The sequence below is a fragment of the Nematolebias whitei genome, chromosome 11 (genome assembly GCF_014905685.2).
Source record: "Nematolebias whitei isolate Nwh7 chromosome 11, NemWhi1, whole genome shotgun sequence".
NCBI lineage: Eukaryota > Metazoa > Chordata > Actinopteri > Cyprinodontiformes > Rivulidae > Nematolebias > Nematolebias whitei.
The window spans coordinates 46,158,575-46,182,423 of record NC_056508.1 but is presented as its reverse complement, the minus strand read 5'-3'; the positions used below and the strand labels follow the sequence as shown (position 1 = coordinate 46,182,423).

The 23,849-nt window shown below is 39.5% G+C and overlaps 1 protein-coding gene across 1 annotated transcript in view; it reads right to left on the bottom strand.

The window, feature by feature from the left end:
* Positions 1-23,849, bottom strand: part of atp2b3b (ATPase plasma membrane Ca2+ transporting 3b) — a 67,805-nt gene that overhangs the window by 34,225 nt on the left and 9,731 nt on the right. Inside the window, exons 3-12 of the mRNA XM_037685052.1 lie at positions 18,448-18,645; positions 14,344-14,601; positions 9,631-9,756; positions 9,224-9,349; positions 6,435-6,491; positions 6,127-6,168; positions 5,009-5,173; positions 4,427-4,498; positions 4,204-4,346; positions 1-131 (exon numbers count right to left, since the gene is read on the bottom strand). Coding sequence (XP_037540980.1) covers positions 1-131; positions 4,204-4,346; positions 4,427-4,498; positions 5,009-5,173; positions 6,127-6,168; positions 6,435-6,491; positions 9,224-9,349; positions 9,631-9,756; positions 14,344-14,601; positions 18,448-18,645 — 1,318 coding nt within the window. The remainder of the gene's footprint in view (positions 132-4,203; positions 4,347-4,426; positions 4,499-5,008; positions 5,174-6,126; positions 6,169-6,434; positions 6,492-9,223; positions 9,350-9,630; positions 9,757-14,343; positions 14,602-18,447; positions 18,646-23,849) is intronic.

Genomic DNA, 23,849 nt, shown 5'->3' with positions numbered 1-23,849 from the left:
ATGAAGGTCTGCACCACAGTCATGCGGTTGGTGGTGAGGGTGCCGGTCTTGTCAGAGCAGATGGCCGTGGCATTGCCCATCGTCTCACACGCATCCAGATGACGTACGAGGTTGTTGTCCTTCATCATTTTCTGAGAATGAGACATAGAGGAAGAGCAGAGAACATGTGAAGAAGGTGGATGGGTCCAGGATGATGGATAGAGAGTATGGGTGAATGTAGAAATTTGGATAAATGGAGAACGAAAACTTCTGGGAGGAATTATTTTACTTATATCGTAAAAGGATAACTTTATGTACGCTATTTTTGTATAAGATCCTTCTAAATCAAATGATTTAAATTTTCTATTTAAGTGTTATTTTGTATTTTGGTAATTTCTCCCCACTTGATTCAACCATACTGGACAAACTGGAAGCCTTATCTCTCAGGCAGAGTCAGTAAAAAGTTAAATTTTTCACAAGAAAAACAGCACAACATGATCTGTGGAGCTCTCTTTATTTTCTCATCATTATAACATGAACTAGCAAATTTATGTTGTATATATCAGACACATGAAGAAATCAAAAAACGTGATGAAAAGTTCAGTTTTAACATTGTATTATTTTAAGTTTAGGATTTTAATGGTGTCTTTTTAATTTTTTTAGTTAAATAGACGTGTTGTGAGCTGATGTTTTAGGGTTTTACTGTTTGTACTTTTTCTGGTTTGGCACCAGAAAGGCAAAAATATTTTAGGCTAGGAATGTAATGAGATCTTGCAAGAATTAAAAAATTATCACAAGATTTCTCACTGATAAAAACAACCTGTCTAATGCTGTCTGGGTAAATTATTGCTGAAAATATCACCACCACTTTAAATTGTCTGTATGACAGCAGTTTGAACAAATGTCAGGCACTAGGACCATGCGGTCACACCAGTCTGAAGGCAGCATCCCTGGCTCTCCTACAGCTACGTGCTGAGGGGAAGAGTATCTGTTGTGTATTTATTTAAAACAGAACAGATTTAATGCTGAGGTCACAGTAATTTGTCGACTATGAAGCTGAGAAAATACAGTTTCAGCCTTTTGATAATCCATTTGCATTGGGAGGAAAAGAGTTGATCCACCAAAGCTCTTGGTGGATTAAACTTGCAGAAAATATTTAAAGTAGACCCAGTTTGAACAAGAAGTTAAAAAAATAAAAAATACTCTTCTTTCTGTATCTAGACTGGGTTTCTATTTGTTCTCCTCTTCCTGAATTACTGGTTTTATGTATATGAATGGCTTTTATCTAAGATTAATAAAACATGAATGAACTTCCTTTGCCTTTAATTTAAATTTAATTGTTGTAAAAGCAGATGGATTTTGATGCTGCACTTTTCAAGACGGCAGCTAATGGAAGGATAAAAAATTAAGTTATCTAATTTATTTAAAGCAGCCAAAGAAACAACAAAAGCATTTTTGTTTTTATGAGAAAATACATCCACCTTTTTAAACCTTAAACAATATTTACAATGTGTAAGCATTTTACTTCAATGTAAATAAGATACAATCTTTTTTGTATTGTTTTCAGAAGACTGGATGATGTTTGATGTTAAAACTAACTCTGCAATTAACTGCCTTGTCTATTTGTGTTGTATAATTAGCTGAGCAAAAATTATAGAAAAACTTCAAAATATTTCAACATATTCACGTCTAACTTATTTCCATTCTCCTACTAGCCTGAACAGAGTATCACTAATGGTCCGTAATGCACCTGTCAGTAAATGATCAAAGTAATCAAAATCCAGAGCATTAATTCCCTCACACGACAAACCTGAAGTCACAACTCCGTAACTCAAACCTTCTCATTTTCTCCTTTCTCTGTCAAGTCAAGTTCAAGTTCAAGTTCAAGTCGAGTTTATTGTCATTCACATCACATGTGGTAGATGAGGTGGAACAAAACTATGTACTCAGGTTCCCAGTTACACCCAACAATAGCAAAAATATAAAGTGTAAAAAGAAACAGTAAATAAATAGTCAGTGAGGTAAATAAAAGTTTAAAGGTCTAGATTCTATAAAATCTGTAGGTCCTGACGACATTCCTCCTTATTTCTTAAGTCTAGCTGCACAAGTTATAGCTGAACCAGTGTCATAAATGTTTAATCTGTCCATACAAAATAATACTTCTTCTTCTCTTCTCCTACTCCGCTCCTGTTTCCTGGAATATCTTACAAAAAGATTTGAAGCTCTCGACCTTGACCTCTCTAAGTGGCTTTAAGAATCTGTTGGACTCCTGGCAGGGTCCAATGCTGACATGTTCCTGTTTTTAGTTTTCTACATTTGTCTTGGAATCTAGCTGTTTTTTTGTTTTGTTACCTTTTTCCTTTTAGCCATCCTATTTGTTAAAAAAAAAAACAAAAAAAAACTGTAGTATGAGTTTTTATAACTGCTTATTGTTGTTGCTGTTGTCCATTGTTGTCATCTTTCTTTGTTGAAATCAGGTCTCTCTTGTAAATGAGTCCTCGAGGCTCAATGGGATTTACCTGTATAAATAAAGGTTGATTGATACTGTCCCAGATGCTTGGAAACAGTTTTGTGCTGCCATTATTGAAGGGAGGAGACCCCACTATACTGAACAATTATTTACCAATTTCCAAACTCTGTATTTTAGCTAAGGTTTTAGAAAAACTGATAAACACTCAAGTCAAGAAGTATTTGGATTCTTTTAACATTTTGTCTTCCTACCGATCTGGCTTCAGGAACCAACATAGCACAACGATTGATTCGCTAAAGGTTTTTAATGATGTTGTTGAAGCATTGGATGCTAAGGATTACTGTGCTGCACTTTACTTAGATCTGGCCAAAGCCTTTGACACTGTAGATCATGACATCATACGTCATATTCTTTCAGATATTGGTTTCTCACATCCCACTGTTGGCTGGTTTTTGATCTATCGATCAGGCTGGAGGCAATGTATTCAACACAATGGTACTTTGTCTAGCCATGTAGCAGTCACTAATGGTATGCCACAAGGCTCAGCTTTAGGACCTACACTTTTTTCAGTTTATGTAATGTCAGGGCTTGGAGACTCCGTTCTCCTTTCCCAGCCTCTGACTGTTTTGTGTCATGCAAGTAATGTAGGTCAAAACATGCCTGATGCCTCTTTGCATCTACGTGCTGACAATACAATTGTTTATGGTTGGGCTAACACAGTTGCCAAGGTTTTCCAGCTTCTACAGTCTGCATTTGACATCATCCAGTCTGACTTACTCCATCTCAAACTGGTGCTAAATGCTGATAAAAACCAAAGGGATGTTGTTTTCAAACAGAAAGTTGGTGCCAGCTGTTTTTCCTCCTATCTCATCCATGCATGTTTTCCTGTTGAGTTTGTGGACTCTTAAAAATGCTTGGGAATTTTAATTGATGCATATTAAAGAAACTGAAATTAAAACTGGGTTTCTTTTCACAATCAGATCTAGTTTAACTCTGAATGCCTGGAAATCACCAAACCATTTATGATCAGACCAGAACCAGAACGACTGAAGGTTTATTTGGTGGAGGTGGTCTTAATACAAATAAGATCTAATGTGAAGCCATAGTCTGAATACATTTACTAGACATCCAGTTGTCCACTATGGACAATTTACCATGGACTGTCTCATAGATGGAAAGGGACAATCTAGGAGACAAAGGGTTTGAAATTTCTCTGTTACTGGGGTGTCAAGCTGGAGCAGAGACAAAGTTTTAACAAAGGGGTCACTTGTGACCTTCACCTTTGACCTCTTGTCCTTGAAATCAACATGGATCACCCATGACCCATGATGTGTTCAACTGTGCTGTTTCACATTTTTATGTTGTCAGCTTGTTTTTGTCAATTTAGACAACTTGGCAAGCTGTCAACTTAGAGCTCAGACAAAAAATTGTCCACAGACAGACAGGTGGACAGCCCCATACCATAATACAAACTGTTTTAGGAGGGTCATGTGAAAAAACTATGTATATTTTTAACTTCCTTAAGGTGCGGCTTGTCACAAACAATAGGATCCATCAGTACAATAAATTTTGAAAAGTAGTAAAACTGCAGAATTTATGGAATTGTTTTGCCTGGATTAAACAAAAGATTGTGCTTTGTTGGTTGTGATTTTTGAGTGAATAATCTGGATTAATGCTGCTGAGATGATGAGACACATAAAACAGTAAGGGAGTAAAGTGGTTCAGTTGATTTGTGCAGACATAGTTGGGTTTACCTTGACAGAATAGGCCAAAGAAATAGTGACGGCAAGAGGCAGGCCTTCCGGTACCGCCACCACCAGCACAGTGACTCCAATGATGAAAAACTTGACGAAATACTGGATATATATTGGAGTGCACTCTGGTAACCATGTGCGACCTGCAACACACAGCAGACTCCATGTTGAAGCTAAATAAACAATAAAATATTATTTTGTGAACCGTTTCGTTCGCACAGACCTTTAACGACAAACGTGTTGATGACGAAGTACAGCATAAGAATGATGACGGTGATGGCCGACATCACCAAGCCTGTGAGGAGAACAACAACAAACGTTTGTCTCTCGTGTTTGTGTTGTAAAAAACATGGGCTTCATTTGCATTATGCTAATTATGACTGAATGCTCAAAAATTGGCATTTTGATCTTACTCAAGATGTCTGGTGCTATAAAACCCATGAAACCGCAAAGCATACCAAACAAATATTCCTTTACTGCACTAGATAATCTCCAACGAAGTGTGATTGCATTCAACTATATAAAGCATCACTGCGTACATGTCTTGTTTAAAGTTGATAAACTTTGCTTGTCTTTTTGCACGAGAGCTTTTTAAATTAGTGATAAAAGTGTCTGAAACCCAACTAGTTTAAAGACACAGTTAGCTTTTTGAGTGTGCATGTGTGTCTCAAGTTTCGTTGACGCCTCTTTGAGAGTTGCGCCCTGTTTTTCCAAACTGAGTGGAGCTGCAGGTACAGTAAAATTCTGAATACTCATGACTATTTCACACAAAAACAACGATCTATCTCTTTACGGGTTGACGTACCTGCTTTGCCAATTTGAACTGCCAGTTTGGTGAGCTTGCCCTGCAACACACTCTTCTCTTTCTTTGGAACGCTGGTCTTCTTCTTCTCTCTGTCCTCCACCTCACCTCCTTCTGCGCTCTTCAGAGGTTGCATCTCCATGGCAACACCCCCATCCTGCTTCTTGGCTGGAAGAAACACATGAAAACGTGTTTAAATACATTGCCTTTAACGCCGCACTTGATTTTTGAGTAATGCTCATCTAAACAGAGTTTAACAGCAGGATGATCGAATTCTAACCAAAAAAAGTGTAAGAGTATAAAGTTGATGCTGAAAGGTAAGTCTAAATAAATCTTTAAAGAAGTAAGAATAACCAATACCCTTGTAAATGAAAGACCATGCCTTCAACCATGTAACTACAACCACAGGCAGAAGTCCCGGGGAAAAAAACAAAGATTGTACACCCCAATAAATCTTTTGGAGAAACTTTTAACTGTTAAGCAATGTAAAAAAGAAAAAAAAAACTTAATACCATTTATTTTGGCAAAATAATGCCTCTGAAAAATTATGTCCCACCCCATCAGCCAAACAATGGTTTGGTCCATTGTACCCCTAACACATCAGGAACACATCTCAAAACTGGAGGCTTAGAACTAGAATGAATAACTGGTTTCCAGTGAAATGTAATTCATTCCATCTTCACATTAGTATGGAGGTGAGAATCTCTGCCTTTCACGTGGCAGACGGTGTTTGATTCTCCAATAGGGAGTTCTATATTTATTATTATTCTATTCATGCTACTCAAACAAAACATTTTTCTTTTGGTAGATGGCCACAGTAATACTGCAATATTTAAAGTGATGTCTGACTAGTAGGAATCAGAGATGACTAGAGGGCGCATGGTCATGTGACGTTGTGATTCACTGGAGGAATGGGAGCCATGACCAGAGAGGGCAAGCATCTGCACTTAGCATTGTTGTAGATATTGTTATATAACAGTAAGGGCTGATTAAGTAAAAATAATTAATAAAATTAGAATGTATATAAGCTAGCTTATGTATATAAAAATGTAAAAATGTTACAAAACAGAGCCAGTGAAATGTAGGACATCGTCTCAGTTTGTAGGTTAAATCTGGGTTACCTTTGTTCTGATTGTTCTCCACGGCTCCATCAGCCTGTTTTCCTGACAAAATCGAAGAAAGGCAAGTTAAACAGACGTACGGCGACTGCTGTTAGCAAACCAAATTTCTGATGTTGGGACAGCCACACAACTGAACGAATGGAAAATCACAAATAAGCAAAACTAAATGGGAAAAAACAAAAGTATAGTCATTGTCTTACAGCGGGTCAAAAACTGAAAGACATTTTTCCATCATCAGTTACTGTCACTGTGGGGTCCATTCACTGACTGAGGGAAAGAATGGGGCAGATAACTTTATGCTCACATACCATTGGTGACTGTGCTGTTACTGGCATCTGAAGAGATGAGCAACTGAGTACTGTCCTCTGTTTGTGTGAGAAAGAAAGGTTTTGGGTGGGAATTTGGCAAAAAGGGGTAAAAAAAAGGAAGAAAAATAAAACAAAGTAATTGTATGTCTGCTGAGATGACAGCAAAAATGAAAGATTGAACGTGAAATTACATCACTGTGGATAAGAACAGCAAAAATGAGGGAAGTAAAACAGAAAACACACATTGCTCGAGGAGGAGCTAGCATGTTATGATATTTGTAGAGGCGTAATGAATAATTTATTCGCTCCAGTCCACGACTGCTTGAACGATTCAGCTCACAGAGATTTCTGCGAGTGCAAAATGAGGACAAGAAGTGATAAGTGTGATTCTTTCATAAAATAACCATCATCAGCCAATCGGTCGCCATCCATTACTGCGTTCCAGGATGACGTTTGCTCATTTTCAAGATGCTAACGACACCACACGCATTCCCGCACAGAAGTGAAAGCAGCAGTGGAAGCTGCTAATGATGTTAACCTTAAGTGCTTCTGAAAGTATGTGCAGCCTGTTGTCTGACGGCAGCACGCTTCCAAAACAGATTTGAGAATAGACTAATGCTTCGTGCATTGACCAACCAATGTGCTTTCCTGAATCTCTCCCCCACTCCTCGTCCCCCCACCCCACTGCTCTTTCAATAATTGATTGAATCTGCAGCCTCTCTTTCTCTCAGATTAAGGGAGGGATGGAGAAACAGAGGAGTGCAAAGAGGGCAGAGTGGCGGGGTAAACAAGATGTAAGAGGTGTGGATAAGCAGAGAAATGAGGGGAGGGGGCCATGAGAATATGAGACGAGTGGGAAAGAAGAAAAACGGGGAGAGGATGTAGGTTAAACTATCTATGAGTTTGAACTGGTGTGCTTCCTGTCCAAGCTTTTATCTGAAATCAGTGAAGCACCTGAGCGACTCCACCATCACGCTGCGATGTGTGGACAGGTTACAACAACAAGCTTCTGGGCCCAGATTCAACAATCTAACCCCCTCCCTCAACACAGAAATGAGACTTTCAAAGTGAAATAAAGAAAGAAATATAAATATATATCCATACATCCAGCCATTATCTTTTACCCGCTTCTTCCATTTTGGGTCACGGGGGTCGCCGGTGCCCATGTCCAGCAATCACTGTGCGAGGGGCGGGGTACACCCTGGACAGGTCTCCAGTCCATCACAGGGACACATAGAGACAAACGAGACAAACAACCATTCACTCTCTCACTCACACCTAGGGACAATTTAGAGTTACCAATCAGCCTAACATGCACGTTTTAGCTAACTCCACCCAGAATGCTGCCCCAGCCGGGATTCAGTTCAGCAACCTTCTTGAAAGGCAGCAAGGCAGCCACCTACTATTATCCACCTGAAAAGGGTTTAACTCTTCTGTTAACTTTAATGCGGCTCGAACCGTAACGTTTACCCCCACAAATGTTACATCAAAACGACCGGCTCGCGCCATGATATGTGCTATTACTTTGACTGGCGTTTTGAGTTACCATGGCAACGTAATTTGCAAACAAAGAAGCCTTTTCTCTCACTGAAAAAACCAGACAGAACTCTGAACAGCTAACTGCCACAGTGAGGTCACATGACCTCGAGTGGAGAGAGCTCTGAACAAAACACTGATTAACTTTTGGAGCCATTTAGGATCAAGATGGCTGCCACAGCTACCTCAGAAAACTCAAAATTGACTATAGCTCAGTCATTCTGAGATATTGAGCTGAACTTCGGTGTGGTGGTAGCTGAGAGCAATGCCCAATAAATACTGATTTTTAAAAAATTCCAAGATGGCCACCAAAGCTGGAGCTGAAATCTGTTGAGGTGGATCTGTTTGGTCTTTTGTGATATTGTTATTTAGTGGCTGTTTTTCGTCACTTATTGATATATCCTCATAACTGGCTGTTGGCATCCAACTGAGAACTTTTTTGGGTATTTGCGTATTTTATGTCAACTGCAGGTAGTCTTGTGTTTTAGTGTACAGTATTTGATTTGCATTTCGTTTTTGTTTCTCTTCATTGTCATTTTGTTGCATTTTTTTTTTTACATATCTTCTGTCACCCAACATTTTAACCAATCTATAATTTTGGACACAAATTGAACCCCAGCATCTATACTGCTGCAGGATTGAACTGATCAATACAAAAAATATAATCTTTGCTATTCCTTACTTATAAATCTGTTAACTAGAGTTTTATGAGATAAATCTGTATTGGCAGGTTAGAGCTGTATAAAAATCAGAAATTTGTATCGACCTATAAAATCAGAATTGCTGCGTCTTTACAATTGAATTAAATAAAATTTAATCTGTTTGTCCGTATGACAGAATGAAAAATATAAAAGGATAAGGTCAAAAAAGAAGTGTCATAATTCTAAATATGTATCAAAAAATGTTAAACGAAGGAGCTTCTCTTGTGATTGTGGTTCGGCACCAACATTCATTCCTGAATGAGCGAGTCAAAATCTTTTGTTCTTCAGTTTTTTTGTCATTTTGTGTTTCTGTGAGAATATTTTGACTTCATGGTTATTTTGTGTCTCATGAATTTTCCACAGAAAAGACGGTATGAACAGTTTCAGTCATTAACATGCACTCCAAACTATTTTGGGCCTACAGAAAGGAGCTGAACTAAAGAAGAGAATTATAAAATGTGTCAACTGGTTTGCAAAAAGTTCTGAAACTCTTTCGGGTTGTTGGTTAAAACAAAACTGTAAATATGGCGTCTCTTCTGTCCAGTCACTTACCTTTCTTCTCTTTCCCGTCCTCCTCCATGTCTCCTGCACCGAGCAGAGTGAAGATGATGCCCGTCTGGGAGTTGACTCCTACAGCCGTCACCAGCATCCTGCCTGAGCCCTCCATCACATGAGTACCTGAACACCCAAACACACCAGTTTACAGCCGTTAATTAGTGAGAGTCATGAAGATCAACTCTGGAAATCACCAGACTTAATACTGTCAAATCCTTCAGACATTTGTTGTGTTCTTATTACGCATCTTTAGAAAGTTCTGCTCACTTTTGGAAACAAACCTGACTTAGTCGAGTGGAATTAACACAAAGTGGAAACAATATTTTGCAGAGCGATGTTGACAGAGCTTCATCCCGTTGTAACATTTTGCTTAGAAACCTCAAATTAAAAATTTGAAGCCAAACCTGAGAGCAGCATGGGGTCTTTGTCCACAGATTTGCGTACGTGGTCAGATTCTCCTGTCAGGGAGCTCTCGTCGATCTTCAGATCGTTGCCTTGGACCAAAACACCATCCGCGGGCAGCAGGTCCCCTGAACATAAACAGGTGAGCGACGGATCAACCTCATATTTGTGTCTTTTGTAGGTGAAATCACGCCGAGCAAACACCGCTGGATCAATACCCCGTTCTTCTTCTGTTTGTTGATGAGTTTCAGTATATTATCAGAGATCAACAGCACATTTATGGAGGGAAAAATCAACAAGAAAACAGCTTAAAAATCCTAAAGTAAAAGGGACAGACATTAAAACTTAAAACAAGTTTATTTATAAATTGACTCAGGTGTATTTGTAAGAGATAAAACTCTGAATGTTCTAATTGTGTGAATATTTATGAAGCATTCACACTATGATGATCCGTTTTTCTTCAGTGTGTTTTTCAGCATGATTCTCCTCCCGCAGTTTGCAGCTGTTTCAGCAAATCATAAATCAAAACATTCAGCTCTTTCAGGAGAATCCTGCTATGACTTTTGGTTTGGGTGCAACTTTAGCTATTTGGAATATTTAGCCTTTTCTTCCATTTTTTCTCATAGAAAATGAATTGAGCTCATTTTACATCCTTCATATCTTTAGATGTGTTTACAACCTTTTACTGCTCCTTTCACATTTTGTTCTGCTTCAGCTTCTTTCTGCTTCTTTCTGCAAATTTAAACTTTTTTCAGCTACTTTCAGCTAATTTCAGCTGTTTTGTGCTCCTTTCAGGTTCTTTCTGCTAAATAAAACATTTTTGTGCTTCTTCTAATTTCTTTCGGCTCATTTCAGCTTGTTATGCTCCTTTCAGCTGACTTCTGCAAGTTTCAGCTTTTTAATCTACTATCTAGCTGTTTTGTGCTAATTTAAGCATTTTCAGCTAATTCCATAATTTTTGTACTCAATTACTTTTTTCAGCCTAATTCAGCAAAAATGTACTCTCTCCAATTCCTTCTTGTAATTTCAGCTTCTTTTCTGCTTTTTTTAGCTACTTTTCAGCTATTTTTTAATCAAATTTTAGCATTTTTCAGATAATTTCCACTTATTTATGCTCATTTCTGCTTCTTCAGCAAGCATGTTCTTTTTGCTTTCTTCTGCTAATTTAAGCTTGTTCTACATTTTCTGCTACTTTCTTGGTTGTATTTTTAGCTAATTTCAGATGTTTTCAGATAAATTCAAGTTTTTTTGTGGTAATTTCTGCTACTTTCCACGTAAATAAATTATTCATGCTAATTTCAGCTTGTTATGCTCCTTTCACCTTTTTATGCTATTTCAGCTACTTTTTAGCGTTTTTGAGCTAGATTTAGCCTTTTCAGATACTTCCAATTCTTCTTCTTTCGGCTTTTTGCTCTTCAGGGGTCTCCACAGTGAGTCATCCTCCTCCATCTCACTCTGTCCTCTGCATCCTCTGTCTTCACTCCAACTACTTCCATGTCCTCTCTAACTGCATCTAACTCCTCTTGGTCTTTTTCCTGGCAGCTGCATTTCTAACATCCGTCTACCAATATACCCACTGTCCCTCCTCTGGACATGTCCAAACCACTGTCCCTCCTCTGGACATGTCCAAACCACTGTCCCTCCTCTGGACATGTCCAAACCGCTGTCCCTCCTCTGGACATGTCCAAACCATCTCAGTATGTCCTCTCTAACTTTCTCCCAGTTGTTCAACCTGTGCTGTACCTCTGATGATCTCATTCCTAATCTTCTCCATCCTTGTCTCTCCTAAGGAGAACCTCAACATCTTCATTTCTGCTACTTCCAGTTCTGTCTCCTGTCTTTTTGTCCATGTCTCTATCTCCAGGCCATACAACAGAGCTGGTCTCACCACTGTCTTGTAAACTTTTCATTTGACCTTTGCTGACACCCTTTAGTCACAAATCACTCCTGAAACTTTTCTCCATCCACACCATCGTGCCTGGACTCTTCTTCACCTCTTTACCACACTCCCCATGTTCCTGGACAGTGAACCCCAAGTCCTTGAAGTCCTGCACCTTTGTGACCTCTGCTCCTTGTAGCCTCACTGTTCCACCTCCTCCCTCTTGTTCACACACATGGACTCTGTCTTACTACGACTGACTTTCATTCAACTTCTTTCAAGTGCATACCTCCACCTCTCCAAGTTCTCTTCCACCTGTTCCCTGGTCTCACCATAGATCACAACGTCATCTGCAAACATCATCGTCCACGTGATTCCTGCCTGACCTCATCTGTTAGTCGGTCCATCACCAGAGCAAACAAGAAGGGGCTCAGAGCTGATCCTTGATGCACTCTCACCTCCACCTTGAAGCTATTTGTCACCCCTACAGCACATCTCACCACTGTCCTGCTGTCCTCATACATGTCCTGCTGTCCTCATACATGTCCTGCTGTCCTCATACATGTCCTGTACCAGTCTAACATACTTCTCTGCCACTCCAGATTTCCTCATGCAATACTACACCTCCTCCCTTGGCACTCTGTCAGATGTTTTTTCTACTTTGTAAATCCACAAAAACACAATGGAGTTCTTTCTGAACCTCTCTGTACTTCTCCATCAGCATCCTCAAAGCAAAGATGGCACCTGTGGTGCTCTTTCTTGGCATGAAACCATACTGCTGCTCACAGATAGTCACCTCTCGTCAAAGTCTAACTTCCACAACTCTCTCCTAGATCTTCATTGTGTGACTCATCAACTTAATTCCCCTGTAGTTGCTACAACTCTGTACATCACCCTTGTTCTTAAAAATGGCCACCAGCACACTTCTTCTCCATTGCTCAGTCATTTTCTCACCCTCAAATATGCCATTAAACATTTGAGTCAAAAACCTCACTGCCATCTCTCTAAGACATTTCCAAACCTCCACTGGTCATCAGGACCTACTGCCTTCCCCTTCTTCATTCTTTTCAGAGCTTTCTGGACTTCACCCTCACTAATCTTCCCCACTTCCAGATCCACAGTTTCTATGACCTCTACTCTTCTTTCTCTTTCATTCTCTTCATTCATTAACTCCTCAAAGTACTCCTTCCATCTCCATTCTACACACAACCATCGGATGCTGTCTGGCCACGCTCTCCCCTGCCACAAACTTACACTCTCCAATCTCCCTCAGGTTTCCTCTTCTACACAGAATGTGTACCTGCGTACTCCTTCCTCCACTCCTATCACTTTATGTTCCTCTCTATTTTGGAAATAAGTGTTGACTACAGCCATTTCCATTCTCTTGGCAAAATCCACCACCATCTGTCCTTCCTGATTTCTTTCCTTGACACCAAACCTACCCATCACTTCCTCATCCCCTCTGTTTCCTTCACCAACATGTCCATTTAGGTCTGCTCCAATAACCACTCTCTCCTCCCTGGGAATACTCTCTATCACTTCATCCAGATCTTTCCAAAATGTATCTTTCTCCTCCACATCACAACCAACCTGTGGAGCATAATCACTGACAACATTTAGCATCAGACCTTCTACTTCTACCTTCAGACACATCACCCTATCTGACACTCTTTTCACCTCTACTACATTCTTTGCCAATTCCTCCTTCAGGACCACCCCTACTCCATTTCTCTTTCTATCCCCACCATGGTAAAACAGTTTGAACCCTGCTCCAATGCTGCGAGCCTTGCTGCCCTTCCACTTGGTCTCTTGGACACATAAAACATCTACCTTCCTTCTCTGCATCATGTCAGCCAGCTCTCTACCTTTGCCTGTCATTGTCCCCACATTTGCAACCCTCAGTCCTGCATTCTTGACTTTCCTCTCCTCCCTCTGACTCCTGACACGTTTCCCTCCTCGTGGTCTTTGACAAACAGTAGAACAATTTCCACCGGCACCCTGTTTGTCAACAGCACTGGTGGTGGTCGTTGTTAACCCGGGCCTCGACCGATCCGGTATGGTTTCACTTCGATGAACTCGCATTATAGTTTTGGCAAAAGTGTTTTACGTCAGATGTCCTTCCTGACACAACCCTCACCATTTACCTGGGTTTAGGACTGGAACAAGAGATACACTGGCTTGTGCTACCTAGTGGCTGGTTTAGCTACTTTTACTTCCTTTTCATATTTTAAGCTTCTTTCTGTTTTTTCAGCTACTTTTCAGCTATTTTTTCTTTTTTGCTAGATTCAGCTGTTTTAATTAATTTCCTATTTTTTGTGCTCATTTCTGCTTATTTAAACCTAACTCAGCAACTGTGTTCTTTTTGCTTTCTTTTGCTAACTTAGGCTTGTTCTTCAATTGCAGACACATTTCAGCATGTTTTTAGCTAATTTCAGCTGTTTTTCAGCAAGTTCTTCAGCAATAAGCATCCACACTGCATTTTCGCTGGAAATGCAATTTCTCTAGTTTCTTTTTATTTCTTTTTTTTTTTACGCAAGTCAATGTCCTAAAAAATGAAAGTTAACACAAATTAAATGTAAAAGTGATGAACAATTAATTCAAAATGTGAATTTATTTTAAATAAAAGTATCAAAAGGAGCCAAAAAACAGTGGGAGCTACCAGTAATTGTCATATTTATTAAACCAGAATAATAACTAAGACTAACTTTCTTACATTTTAAACCTTATCTATAAGATTTTTCATATAAAATCATGTAATATACTTTTTATCATTTTTATTTAAAGTAGAAGAAATGATAAATGCAGTCACGGTTTGTGTGAGTATGTCATTAATTACCGTATTTGACCTGAGCCATGTCTCCCACCACCATGTCAGCCACGGGGATCTGAATGACGTTGCCTTTCCGCACCACAGTGAACTTCTGCTCCTGCTCGATTCGACTCTGCAGACCCCGGAACTGTTTTTCTTTGGACCAGTCGTTGAACGCCGTCACCAGGACGACACACACGACAGATAGCAAGATGGCGGCGCCCTCGATCCAGCCGGCATCGGCCTCCCCTTCATCCTCTGCTCCCGCGCTCACATTCCCGCACGCTGGAGAAATGAAACAGATTCAATCGAAGATTTACATAAGTCGTGTAGCTGAAGTTCAGACTCAAACTGACAGAATTTGTGTTAAGTTACCAAAATGAACTACCGTAGTTCACTTTTCAAAACATTCTTCTCTTTGTGCATTTTGCTCTATTTCTGTCTTCTTATGTGACTTTTAGTTTTTAAACTACCATTCTGCTACTTTTAGCTTTTACGTAGCACATTGCTACTTTAAGCTTCGATCATTTTGCTACTTTTAGCTAGCCTTTTGGAACTTTTAGCTTCTACCCAGCCTTTTGTTTCATTTAAAGTATCTTTTAGCAAGCCTTTCACTTCTTTAAAATCTAACAAGCCTATTGCAAGATTTAGCTTTTACTTACCCTATTACTACTTTAGCTTTTAGCTAGCTTGTTGCTATTTTGAGCATATAGCTAGCCTTTTGCTACATTTACAATTTGTAGCCAGCCATTTGCTATTTTTATCTTCTAGCCAGCTTTTTGCTACTGTTAGCTTCAAGCTTGCCATTTGTTACAGAGTAATATTTAGCAAGCTTTTTGCTCCTTTTAGCTGCTGGTCTACCTTGCACTACATTACAGTAGCTTTAGTTAACGTTTTGCCGCTTTTAATATAGTCTTTGCTACTTTTAGCTGACCTTTAGCTACTTTTACTATTTAGGCAGGCCTTTACTACTTTAAACTTTTTATTGGTATAAATTAGGGTTAATTAGGGTTTATAATTAGGGTTCTTTCTGATAAAACTAATAATCCTGTAGGTTAAAGATGGTGTGTATGCTGTGATTCTGATATTTATTTGTGCAAATATTTATCAGAGGTAAAATTAAAGTGGCTGAAGGGCTTTCTGTAGCTTGTTGTTTCACATCTCCTCCTTAAAGCTCCATGAAGCGATTGGACACTCTGTGGCTGAAACAGACTCTGAATGAAGACAAGAAGGTTTGTCCTAAAAGTCTCTCAGATCCGTTTAAAGCAGAAATTCACTCGTACAAACAATCCGATGGTGATCAGTGCTTGAGAAACCTTTGAAAAATAACCTTGTTCAGTTCAAAGCTCAGAGAAATAAAACATTTGACAGTCACTGATTTTATCGCACTGCTCAATATTTTCTCAGACGACATCCTGTCTATCAGGACACTTCATGGGGAAAAACCTTTGCTCTTTTCCTTTATGCTTTTGTTTTCATTTTTAGTTTTCTTGTTATTTCCATAAAATCATAGTGAAAGTTAAGATCACGTGAACCAAGGGGACAGGAGTTTACCATTTTCCATTTATAAAGCTAATTTGTTGAACCAAAACTCAACAAAGTGTTTTTTGAGACATAAAATCGATACCTGACTCCGATAAATTGTGATTAAAATTTAAATTAGCTGTAATTGGACCATCAGGAGGAGAACTGTTCTCTGTAAACTACAGAAATGGTTTGAAATTGATCTGAAGAATATGTTTATTAACGTGTTGTTTGTGAATTTGCATAGGGCTGCCAAGTCACAATGGGAGACTACAAGTGACACTTTTTACACGTTTTCACACCAAACATCCCGACGTTCACTGAACGCTGCTGGAGCATCATCAGCTCCATTAACAGCTTGTTTCTTCTGTTGGATTTATTTCCTTTACATTGGTTTTGACTTTTCGTTGAACGTTTACAGGTGTTTTTGTTCTTTCCCCTGCCTTGTTTTCCAAGTTTGTTTGTTTTGTCCTGGCTCATTGTTGGATTTTGAATTGTGCAAAAGTTTTCATCAAGCCCGCCCATTTTCTCCTGCTTTTTCAGCAGTCAGGTCTCGAGGGCAGCAGATTGAGCAGGGAGGCCCCTTCCAAGGTGTTTCCAGGACAGCTGAGAGACACAGTCTCTCCAGCGTGTCCTGGGTCTTACCCAAGGTCTCCTCCCAGATGGACATGCCTGGAACACCTCCCTAAGGAGGCATCCAGGGGGCATCTGTACCAGATGTCTGAACCACCTCAGCTGGCTCCTCTGGATGTAGAGGAGCAGCGGCTATATTCAGAGTTTCTCTTTGATAACTAAACTTCACACCCCATCTTTAAGGGACAGCCCAGCTACGCTGCAAAATAAACTCATTTTGACCACCTGGATCTGTGATCTCATTATTTCAGTCACTACCTAAACTTCTTGACCATAGGTGAGTTTAGGACTGTAGACCAATCGGTAAACAGAAAGCTTCTCCTTGCAGTTCAGCTCCATCTTCACCAGAACGGACCGGCACAGAGTCTGCAATACTGCTGAAGCTGCACCGATTTGTCTGTCAACTTCACGATCCATTCTTCCCTCGCTCGTGAAGAAAATTTCAGAATCGTATGTCAATAAATCTGAAAAACTACTTGTGTAAACTCTTTCAAACAGCAACGTTTCATATAGTTCAAGATAACCTTTTTGTATGATTTCATAGTTTGCAATGAGTAGTACCTTTAAAAAGCAACCATGTCCAAACAGAAACCCCAAAGGCCTTCAGAACATTCCTAAAGACCAATTTTACAAAAACTATAACAAGAGAGTCTTTCTGCTTGGAAACAAATAAAGAAAACTGATGCACGGCACTGAGCAAGTGTTTATAAACTCCATGGACAGCCAATGAGAAAGATTTGTTTATAGAATAAAAATCAAAAAGGACATTTTAACTCCCGTCCCCAAAAGCAGCCCTGCTGGTTATATTTTTATGTCCTTTATGACAATTAAAAAAAATACTTCCCTGCATTTTATTTGTGCATGGCTGAAAGCATGCAGTGTGACACTCTGTTCTCAGCCTACATTAAAAATTAAACCAGATGAAACAAAGAAGGAACACTTGTCTTTTGATGTGGCGTCATTAAGCTGCCTTTATAAACTCACGGTCACATGTACTGATAATTGTTTTTCTGAGAAGCATTAATTATTTATTGTGGAAAATACTGCCCTATTCAGTCCTCCCTATCAAAATAAAATGTCTACAAAGTCTCGAGCAGCGATTTCATTCACCAGGTTAAAACTGTTTAACTGTGGTGATGATGCTGAATGAATACAAAGCAAATTGTCTTATTTTTATTTGTCCTTTTTCATTTGCTCTTGTTTTGATCACCAAAATAATCAATAATATCTTTCAAAAATAAAAACATTATTATTTAATAATACATTCTTCTTTGTTCTGTATTATTTAAAGTTGAAAAAATGAAATCACATATAATGAAAAAACAAAAAATACTGCCTGATTTTTACCCTCTCGTTTTGTTTTAATGTCTACCGATATTGGAAAACTACTTTACTTTTTATGTTTGATTTAAAATTGAACGAATATCAATGGCATTTGAGTTTTATTGATTTTTTTTTTACTATGACATGGAAAAAAAATGCTTCAGTTCTCTGAACCAACGAGGTCAATTGTCTGTGAGTGCTGATCTTGGGGTTTCAAAAGTGGCCACACTTTATTTTTCCTTTTAATAAAACACATTTACCAACTGAAGTGTCTCACGTGGAGCCTCTCAAACTGCCACTGTGAATAAATAGGGACACGATGGATCTTTTTGACCACTTTGCACGGCAGCTGGCTGCTCACACTTTCCTTCCAGCTGCGTATAGCTGACTCCCACCACCCAGTCAATAACTATTAACTATTTTCTCAGAAAATTCTTGCTGCAGAAGAATTTAATTTACAATATCAAATGTCATTCTGTGCAGCATTTATGAGTTGTTCTCCCATCTAAAAACTTTAAGCAAACTGTAAAAGCCTTTTATATAAAACAGGCTTTAATATCTCCGCTAAAAATTCCCTCCATTTCCCACCTTTACTGCTCCCAACATCCCATCAAACCAGCTGCACCCAGCACCCTCTGCCTGCATCCTTACCTTCGCTTTCCTTCCCAGGAGGCTGGTAAAAAGAGAGGCCAAGTGAAATGATGGCGGCGACCTCCAGGATGATGAGGGTGACGTCCTGCAAAGCCTCCCACACTAGTTCCAGGAAGGTCTTGGGCTTCTTCGGAGGGATAAAATTGCAGCCAAAAGTTTGGCATCGGCGCTCCAGGTCTGTTGGGTCGCCACTGAGACCTGAAAGATCAGACGATAAGTTGTTTATTTGGAGCAGGGAGGAAATTAAAAAAATTCTAAGTGAAATGCCAAAAGTGAGAAAAACAAAATACACTTGTTAACACACACATTCACAGCAGGAGTCTGTTCTATCGGTTTTAAATAAGTCAGTGAAATTTTCACGATTCACAGATTATCTGAAAGGTTCCAGGTTTACATTATTAAGTAATTATCACGTTAGTGTCACAGTCAGTCTAGTTGTTATTTATTTCGTTTTCTGTGGTTTTGTTTCTCCAGCATCTTTTCCCTCGTGTAGTTCAACGTCTGCTCGTCCCACTCTCACCTCATCCTCATCGTCTCTCCCCACGTGTTGTCCGTTCTCCCTCGTTAGTTTCCTTTTAAAACCAGTCATTTTTCTCCTTTGGATCCGTGCATTTTGCTTTTACACACATTTATGCTTTTTCCCTTGGAGTCCTCAACAGCTTTTAGAGTTTTCTAGTGTTTTTGTTGTTATTGTTTACTAGTATATCTGCTGACATGTCAGCTCTTTGTTGTTGAGTAAATAAATTAGTTAATTTATTTTTTTTACTTTTTGAATTTTGGTTCCATCACTGAGCCAAACATGATGGTTTGTCTCCTTTCTTTGCGTAAGAAATAAACTGTAAACTGACTAAATATGATCTGACTGTTCAAAGATGCAACAAGTGTTTATTTTTAAAGCATGGCTCTGCCAGAACAAACAGGCACCTCTCAAACCTACCAAATGATAAAAAACAGAGGTCTACTTTATTCTAAAGTTTCACTTGGAGATGTTAAAGAACAATGTAAATTTTACTTGACGAATCGTTTTCTTTTCATTGATTTACTTGCAGTTGTTTTATTTTCCCCTTTAAGAACATCGAGGGTGAAATAAACACCATGTTGATATAAACAATAATATTTTTAAAGTTTGTTAAAAGTTTCCGTTCTCCCTTTAAAATCTGTCTCCTGCATCCCTTCAGCCTCACCAGTTTCCATGGTGACCAGGATATCAGGTCCAGAGCTTCCGGTGTCTAACAGGTTTCTGCCCAGCAACAGGTGATGTCAACCCTCCACTGTGGTAGATTTTGAGCAGAGCTTTTCTTAAATTTTTTATTTTTAATTTTTTTTTGATTGGCTGCCAGCATCAGGGGGATGAAATCTGCATGCTGCGGTTGGCTGAAGCCGACGCCTGTCTTTGCGTCCTGGTCCAAACCTGCTTGCTGCAGGGAGTCATGTGTGGCTCGCAGCGATGCAGAGGATCAACAGGGTTCAGGCCAAGGCGAAGCAGACAGAAAACAGGTGACCTTAATGCTGAGTAATCACACAGAGCTGTTTCCTCTTTTCATTAGCCTCCTCCCCTCTTTTCTTTCCTTCCTCCTCGTCCTCTTCCACAGCCCTCCTCCTCTTTTTCTCCCTCTCCCTCAATCTCCCCTTGATGTGTCCTTGACAATGCGGCAAGCCGTTTGAGCTCTCCCTCCTCACCCCTCGGCTTTCTCTCTCCCCCAACACATACAGTCTTTGGCTCTCTCGTTCACATTTCTGTTCCTGCTCTGTTCTGCCTTTAAGACGTGGATATAATGGGTTCACACTGCAGTGCTGGAGCGTCTATGAGCCAGAGAATGTGTAATGGCTAAGACCCCATCCTGCTCGGCGTATCACATCACAGACGATGTTCAGTGCCGACTGCATCATAACATGTTCACGTGTGGTGTTGTGTACATCCATATTTCACCACCTGGTTTGCTATTTCCAGCCTCGTGATCAGTTTCATTGTGCTAACACGAAGAACAGGCTGCAGCTTTTGTTGCCGATCGCCTCAACTCTCAAGCAGAAAACAAGTCCTGATCTCTGACTTATGAGCAGCAACTTTGAGCAGACAGTTTTCGAGCAGTGGGCTCGGAGCGACGTTCTGATCTGCGTTTGCTGCTTTGTCACGTCACATGACACCATGTGTGATTTGTGAATCAGCACAGAGCAAAAGACGACGCTCCGAGTTATCTGAGAGCACCATTCGTGTGCCAACTCTGGTTCAAACGGACATCTGCAGACGCACAAGGCTGTGTGTGTTTGTGTTGGTTTGTTGCGACCTGCTGCACCGACTCCTGACCAGCTCACAGTATCAAATTAGCAACACTCAACACAGACGTACTGCAACTCAACACCAGCACTCACACTTTTCCTCATAGACTTGGCCAATAGTTGAAAACTCTTCCCCTCATTCACCCTCTCTTTTCTCTCCATCTCACAGTTCTCAGTCATCCTTCTTTCGGAGCCAACTTCTCGCTGCTGTTGTGTTGCTAGGTTACAAACAAGTTGAAGGAGTGGGCGTAGCGTGGTACCACACCCCTGTTGGAGGAACATCTCAGTGTGCACAAGTCCAGCACATAATCAGACTAAACATACTAAAGGACTACAAATTCAACCTCGACAAATCATTAAAAAGCTTTGAACGGTGTGATCGTATTAAAATGTGTGATTGATTAGAAACGTTTGTCTGTGTTACTTTCAGCTCTGCTACTAATCATTTATTGATGTGTATATAAACAACTGATAACTGCTCAATAAATTGTCATAAATCTGTGATAGGTGTATTTTTCTCTGATCGATTGCTGAAAACTAGGGATGTAAAAATTAACAGATTTGTATCGATAAGCAGATGTGACTACATCTGAAGAGCAGCCGTGCGCCAATGCAGTTTTGGGATTAAATCTAGATGTATCAGTTTCTTAGGTCTTTATACCAATAAAATCTGATATGTTTAATAATTTAAAGTTAGCAGCAGGTTTGTTCCTACACAGCCATCAGAGAACAAACTCCTTATCTGTGTTTCCTAGAGCGGGCGGTTCTTCGATTGGCCGCACTTCCTGTTTTTCTCTTTAGCCACACCTGCAGTTCAGGAGAACTTCAGCAGCACCGGCGTAAACAGCAACAAACACTAAAAATGTGCTTCAAGCTAAAACAGTTAACTCATAGGTCTGTCACGATAGCAAATTTTGCTGGGCGATTAATATTCTCTTAGACATTATTGAGATAAACGATAATATTGTTTGAAATCTGACAATAATTAAGTAATTATTGTCAAATCTAAAAAGAAATGTTGGTTAATTTGTTTTGCATGTAGTACCTTTTCGACCACCGGAGGCAGTATAAGACTGTTTGAACCGAAGGATGGATAGTGAGGGAGCGAGCAGCACGTCTCTTTAAGAAAAATGGGAGGGAGGCCCCTTGACTTGACAGGGGCTGTCTTCCTTTATTCGGTTCTCAAAATCGTGGACGCTTGATGAGGTTTGAGCTTTTTAGCATAGCATATTTCACACAAAGCTTTTAATAAAAAAAAAACATTAACAAGTTCTCAATTTCTTTTTGCAGAGAAAAACAACTTTTTGCATGAAGGCACGGGTTTCAACTGTGAATTTTGGAGCTTCGATAAGACGGAGGTTTTTCCCGAGGTCGGCCTGCTAGCTTAGCTCGTAGCTTAGCTTCTCAGCTTAGCTGCATTTAACGATCCAAAAACGTGATTTTTGACAGTTAAAACAGATTTTAAAGAGAAAAGAGAAGGGGGGGGGGTGTCAGTGACGAGAACCAGAGTTGAACCTTTTGTCATCCAGTGTCTTCAGTAGAAAGAGAGAGACACGAAGAAACAATAAAGTCGATAAATGAAAATGAGGTCGATAATTTTCATTTATCCGTCCATCCATTATCTTTACCCGTTTGTTCCATTTTGGGTCACGGGGGTCGCCGATGCCCATGTCCAGCAATCACTGTGCGAGGGGCGGGGTACACCCTGGACGGGTCGCAAGTCCATCACAGGGCCACACAGAGACAAACAATCATTCATTCTCTCACTCACACCTAGGGACAATTTAGAGTTACCAATCAGCCTAACATGCATGTTTTTGGTCTGTGGGAGGAAACCGGAGCACCCGGAGAAAACCCACGCATGCACGGAGAGAACATGCAAACTCCACCCAGAAAGGTCCCCGGACCGGGATTTGAACCAGAGACCTGCTTGCTGAGAGGCAGCAGCTCTACCAGTTGCGCCACCGTGCTGCCAATTTTCATTTATCATGCGATTAATTGATTTATTGTTTATTGCGACAGGCCACTCATGTTTTATTATTTTTAACATAAAAGAGACATTTTGCTGCTCACTCACTGCAGAATTACTGTTTTAAACACATCTGCTACTGGCAGGTTTACAGATTTAGCACTAAGGCTCATTTTTGTGTATTAGGCTATTTCTTACAATGTGATTTGGGTTTTTTGATAGTGTTTTGTAATTTAAAAATAAGACACGTTTGTAAGTAGCTATTCTTCATTGGGTAGTAAATAATTAGTGTCAATAACTGATTTGAGACCCATCTCTTGCTTTGTTGTATTATATAACGCACTGAAACTGAATGTGTTAAATCAAACTCGTTTTCAATCACATCCCATAAAGAAATGCTGAGTCACATTGTTTTGTAATTAAATAATTTCACACTATATTAGTTACTGCAGCCCAAGTACCTTTATGAATCATATTGTTGGCTTTGTATCAAGATGCATATCGTATCGGCCACAAACCAGAAATGCACAATCCTAAAAGCCCAAAGAAAATGTATTTAAAGTGGTGTACAAAAACTTTAAACTAGTTATTTTGCTTTTAATTTTAACTTAATTGGCTTCCAATAAGTCAAACTGGTTTGTAAACTTTTATTTTGGTCTTGAACAACAGTTCTGATTAAGCATCTTCTGAAGATCCTTTTTTATTTACTTTAGACATTAACAGCCTTTGCTTATCTGAACAAATGGCACAATATCTGAAAATTGTGTCTTAAAGAAGTACAAAAAAATAAAACCACCAAAGACATGACCCAGGACCTGAGAACTGTATCATCCTTCAATTCATCTTGCAAAGTTTTCAATAGCTCTTTGGAAATCACCTCATTGGCGCTAACACATTATTTTATGTTTGTCAAACTGAGTTTTAGATCCCATTTAAAACTACTCTGGTTCATCCGCTGAGATTGAAAGCCTTTTTATGTCTGAAGGATTTATAGGCCAGAGTTAAGTGGCTTAACAAACGTTCCTCTGAAAACGGTCAATTACTGAAGAGAAAATAAGCGGCAAAACAGCAAATGTCCAAAGAAAAACTCTAAATGACCTTCAGAAATCCCCGAGAACTACTGATCAAGACCGCTTTAAAAGATTATTTAAAAGTC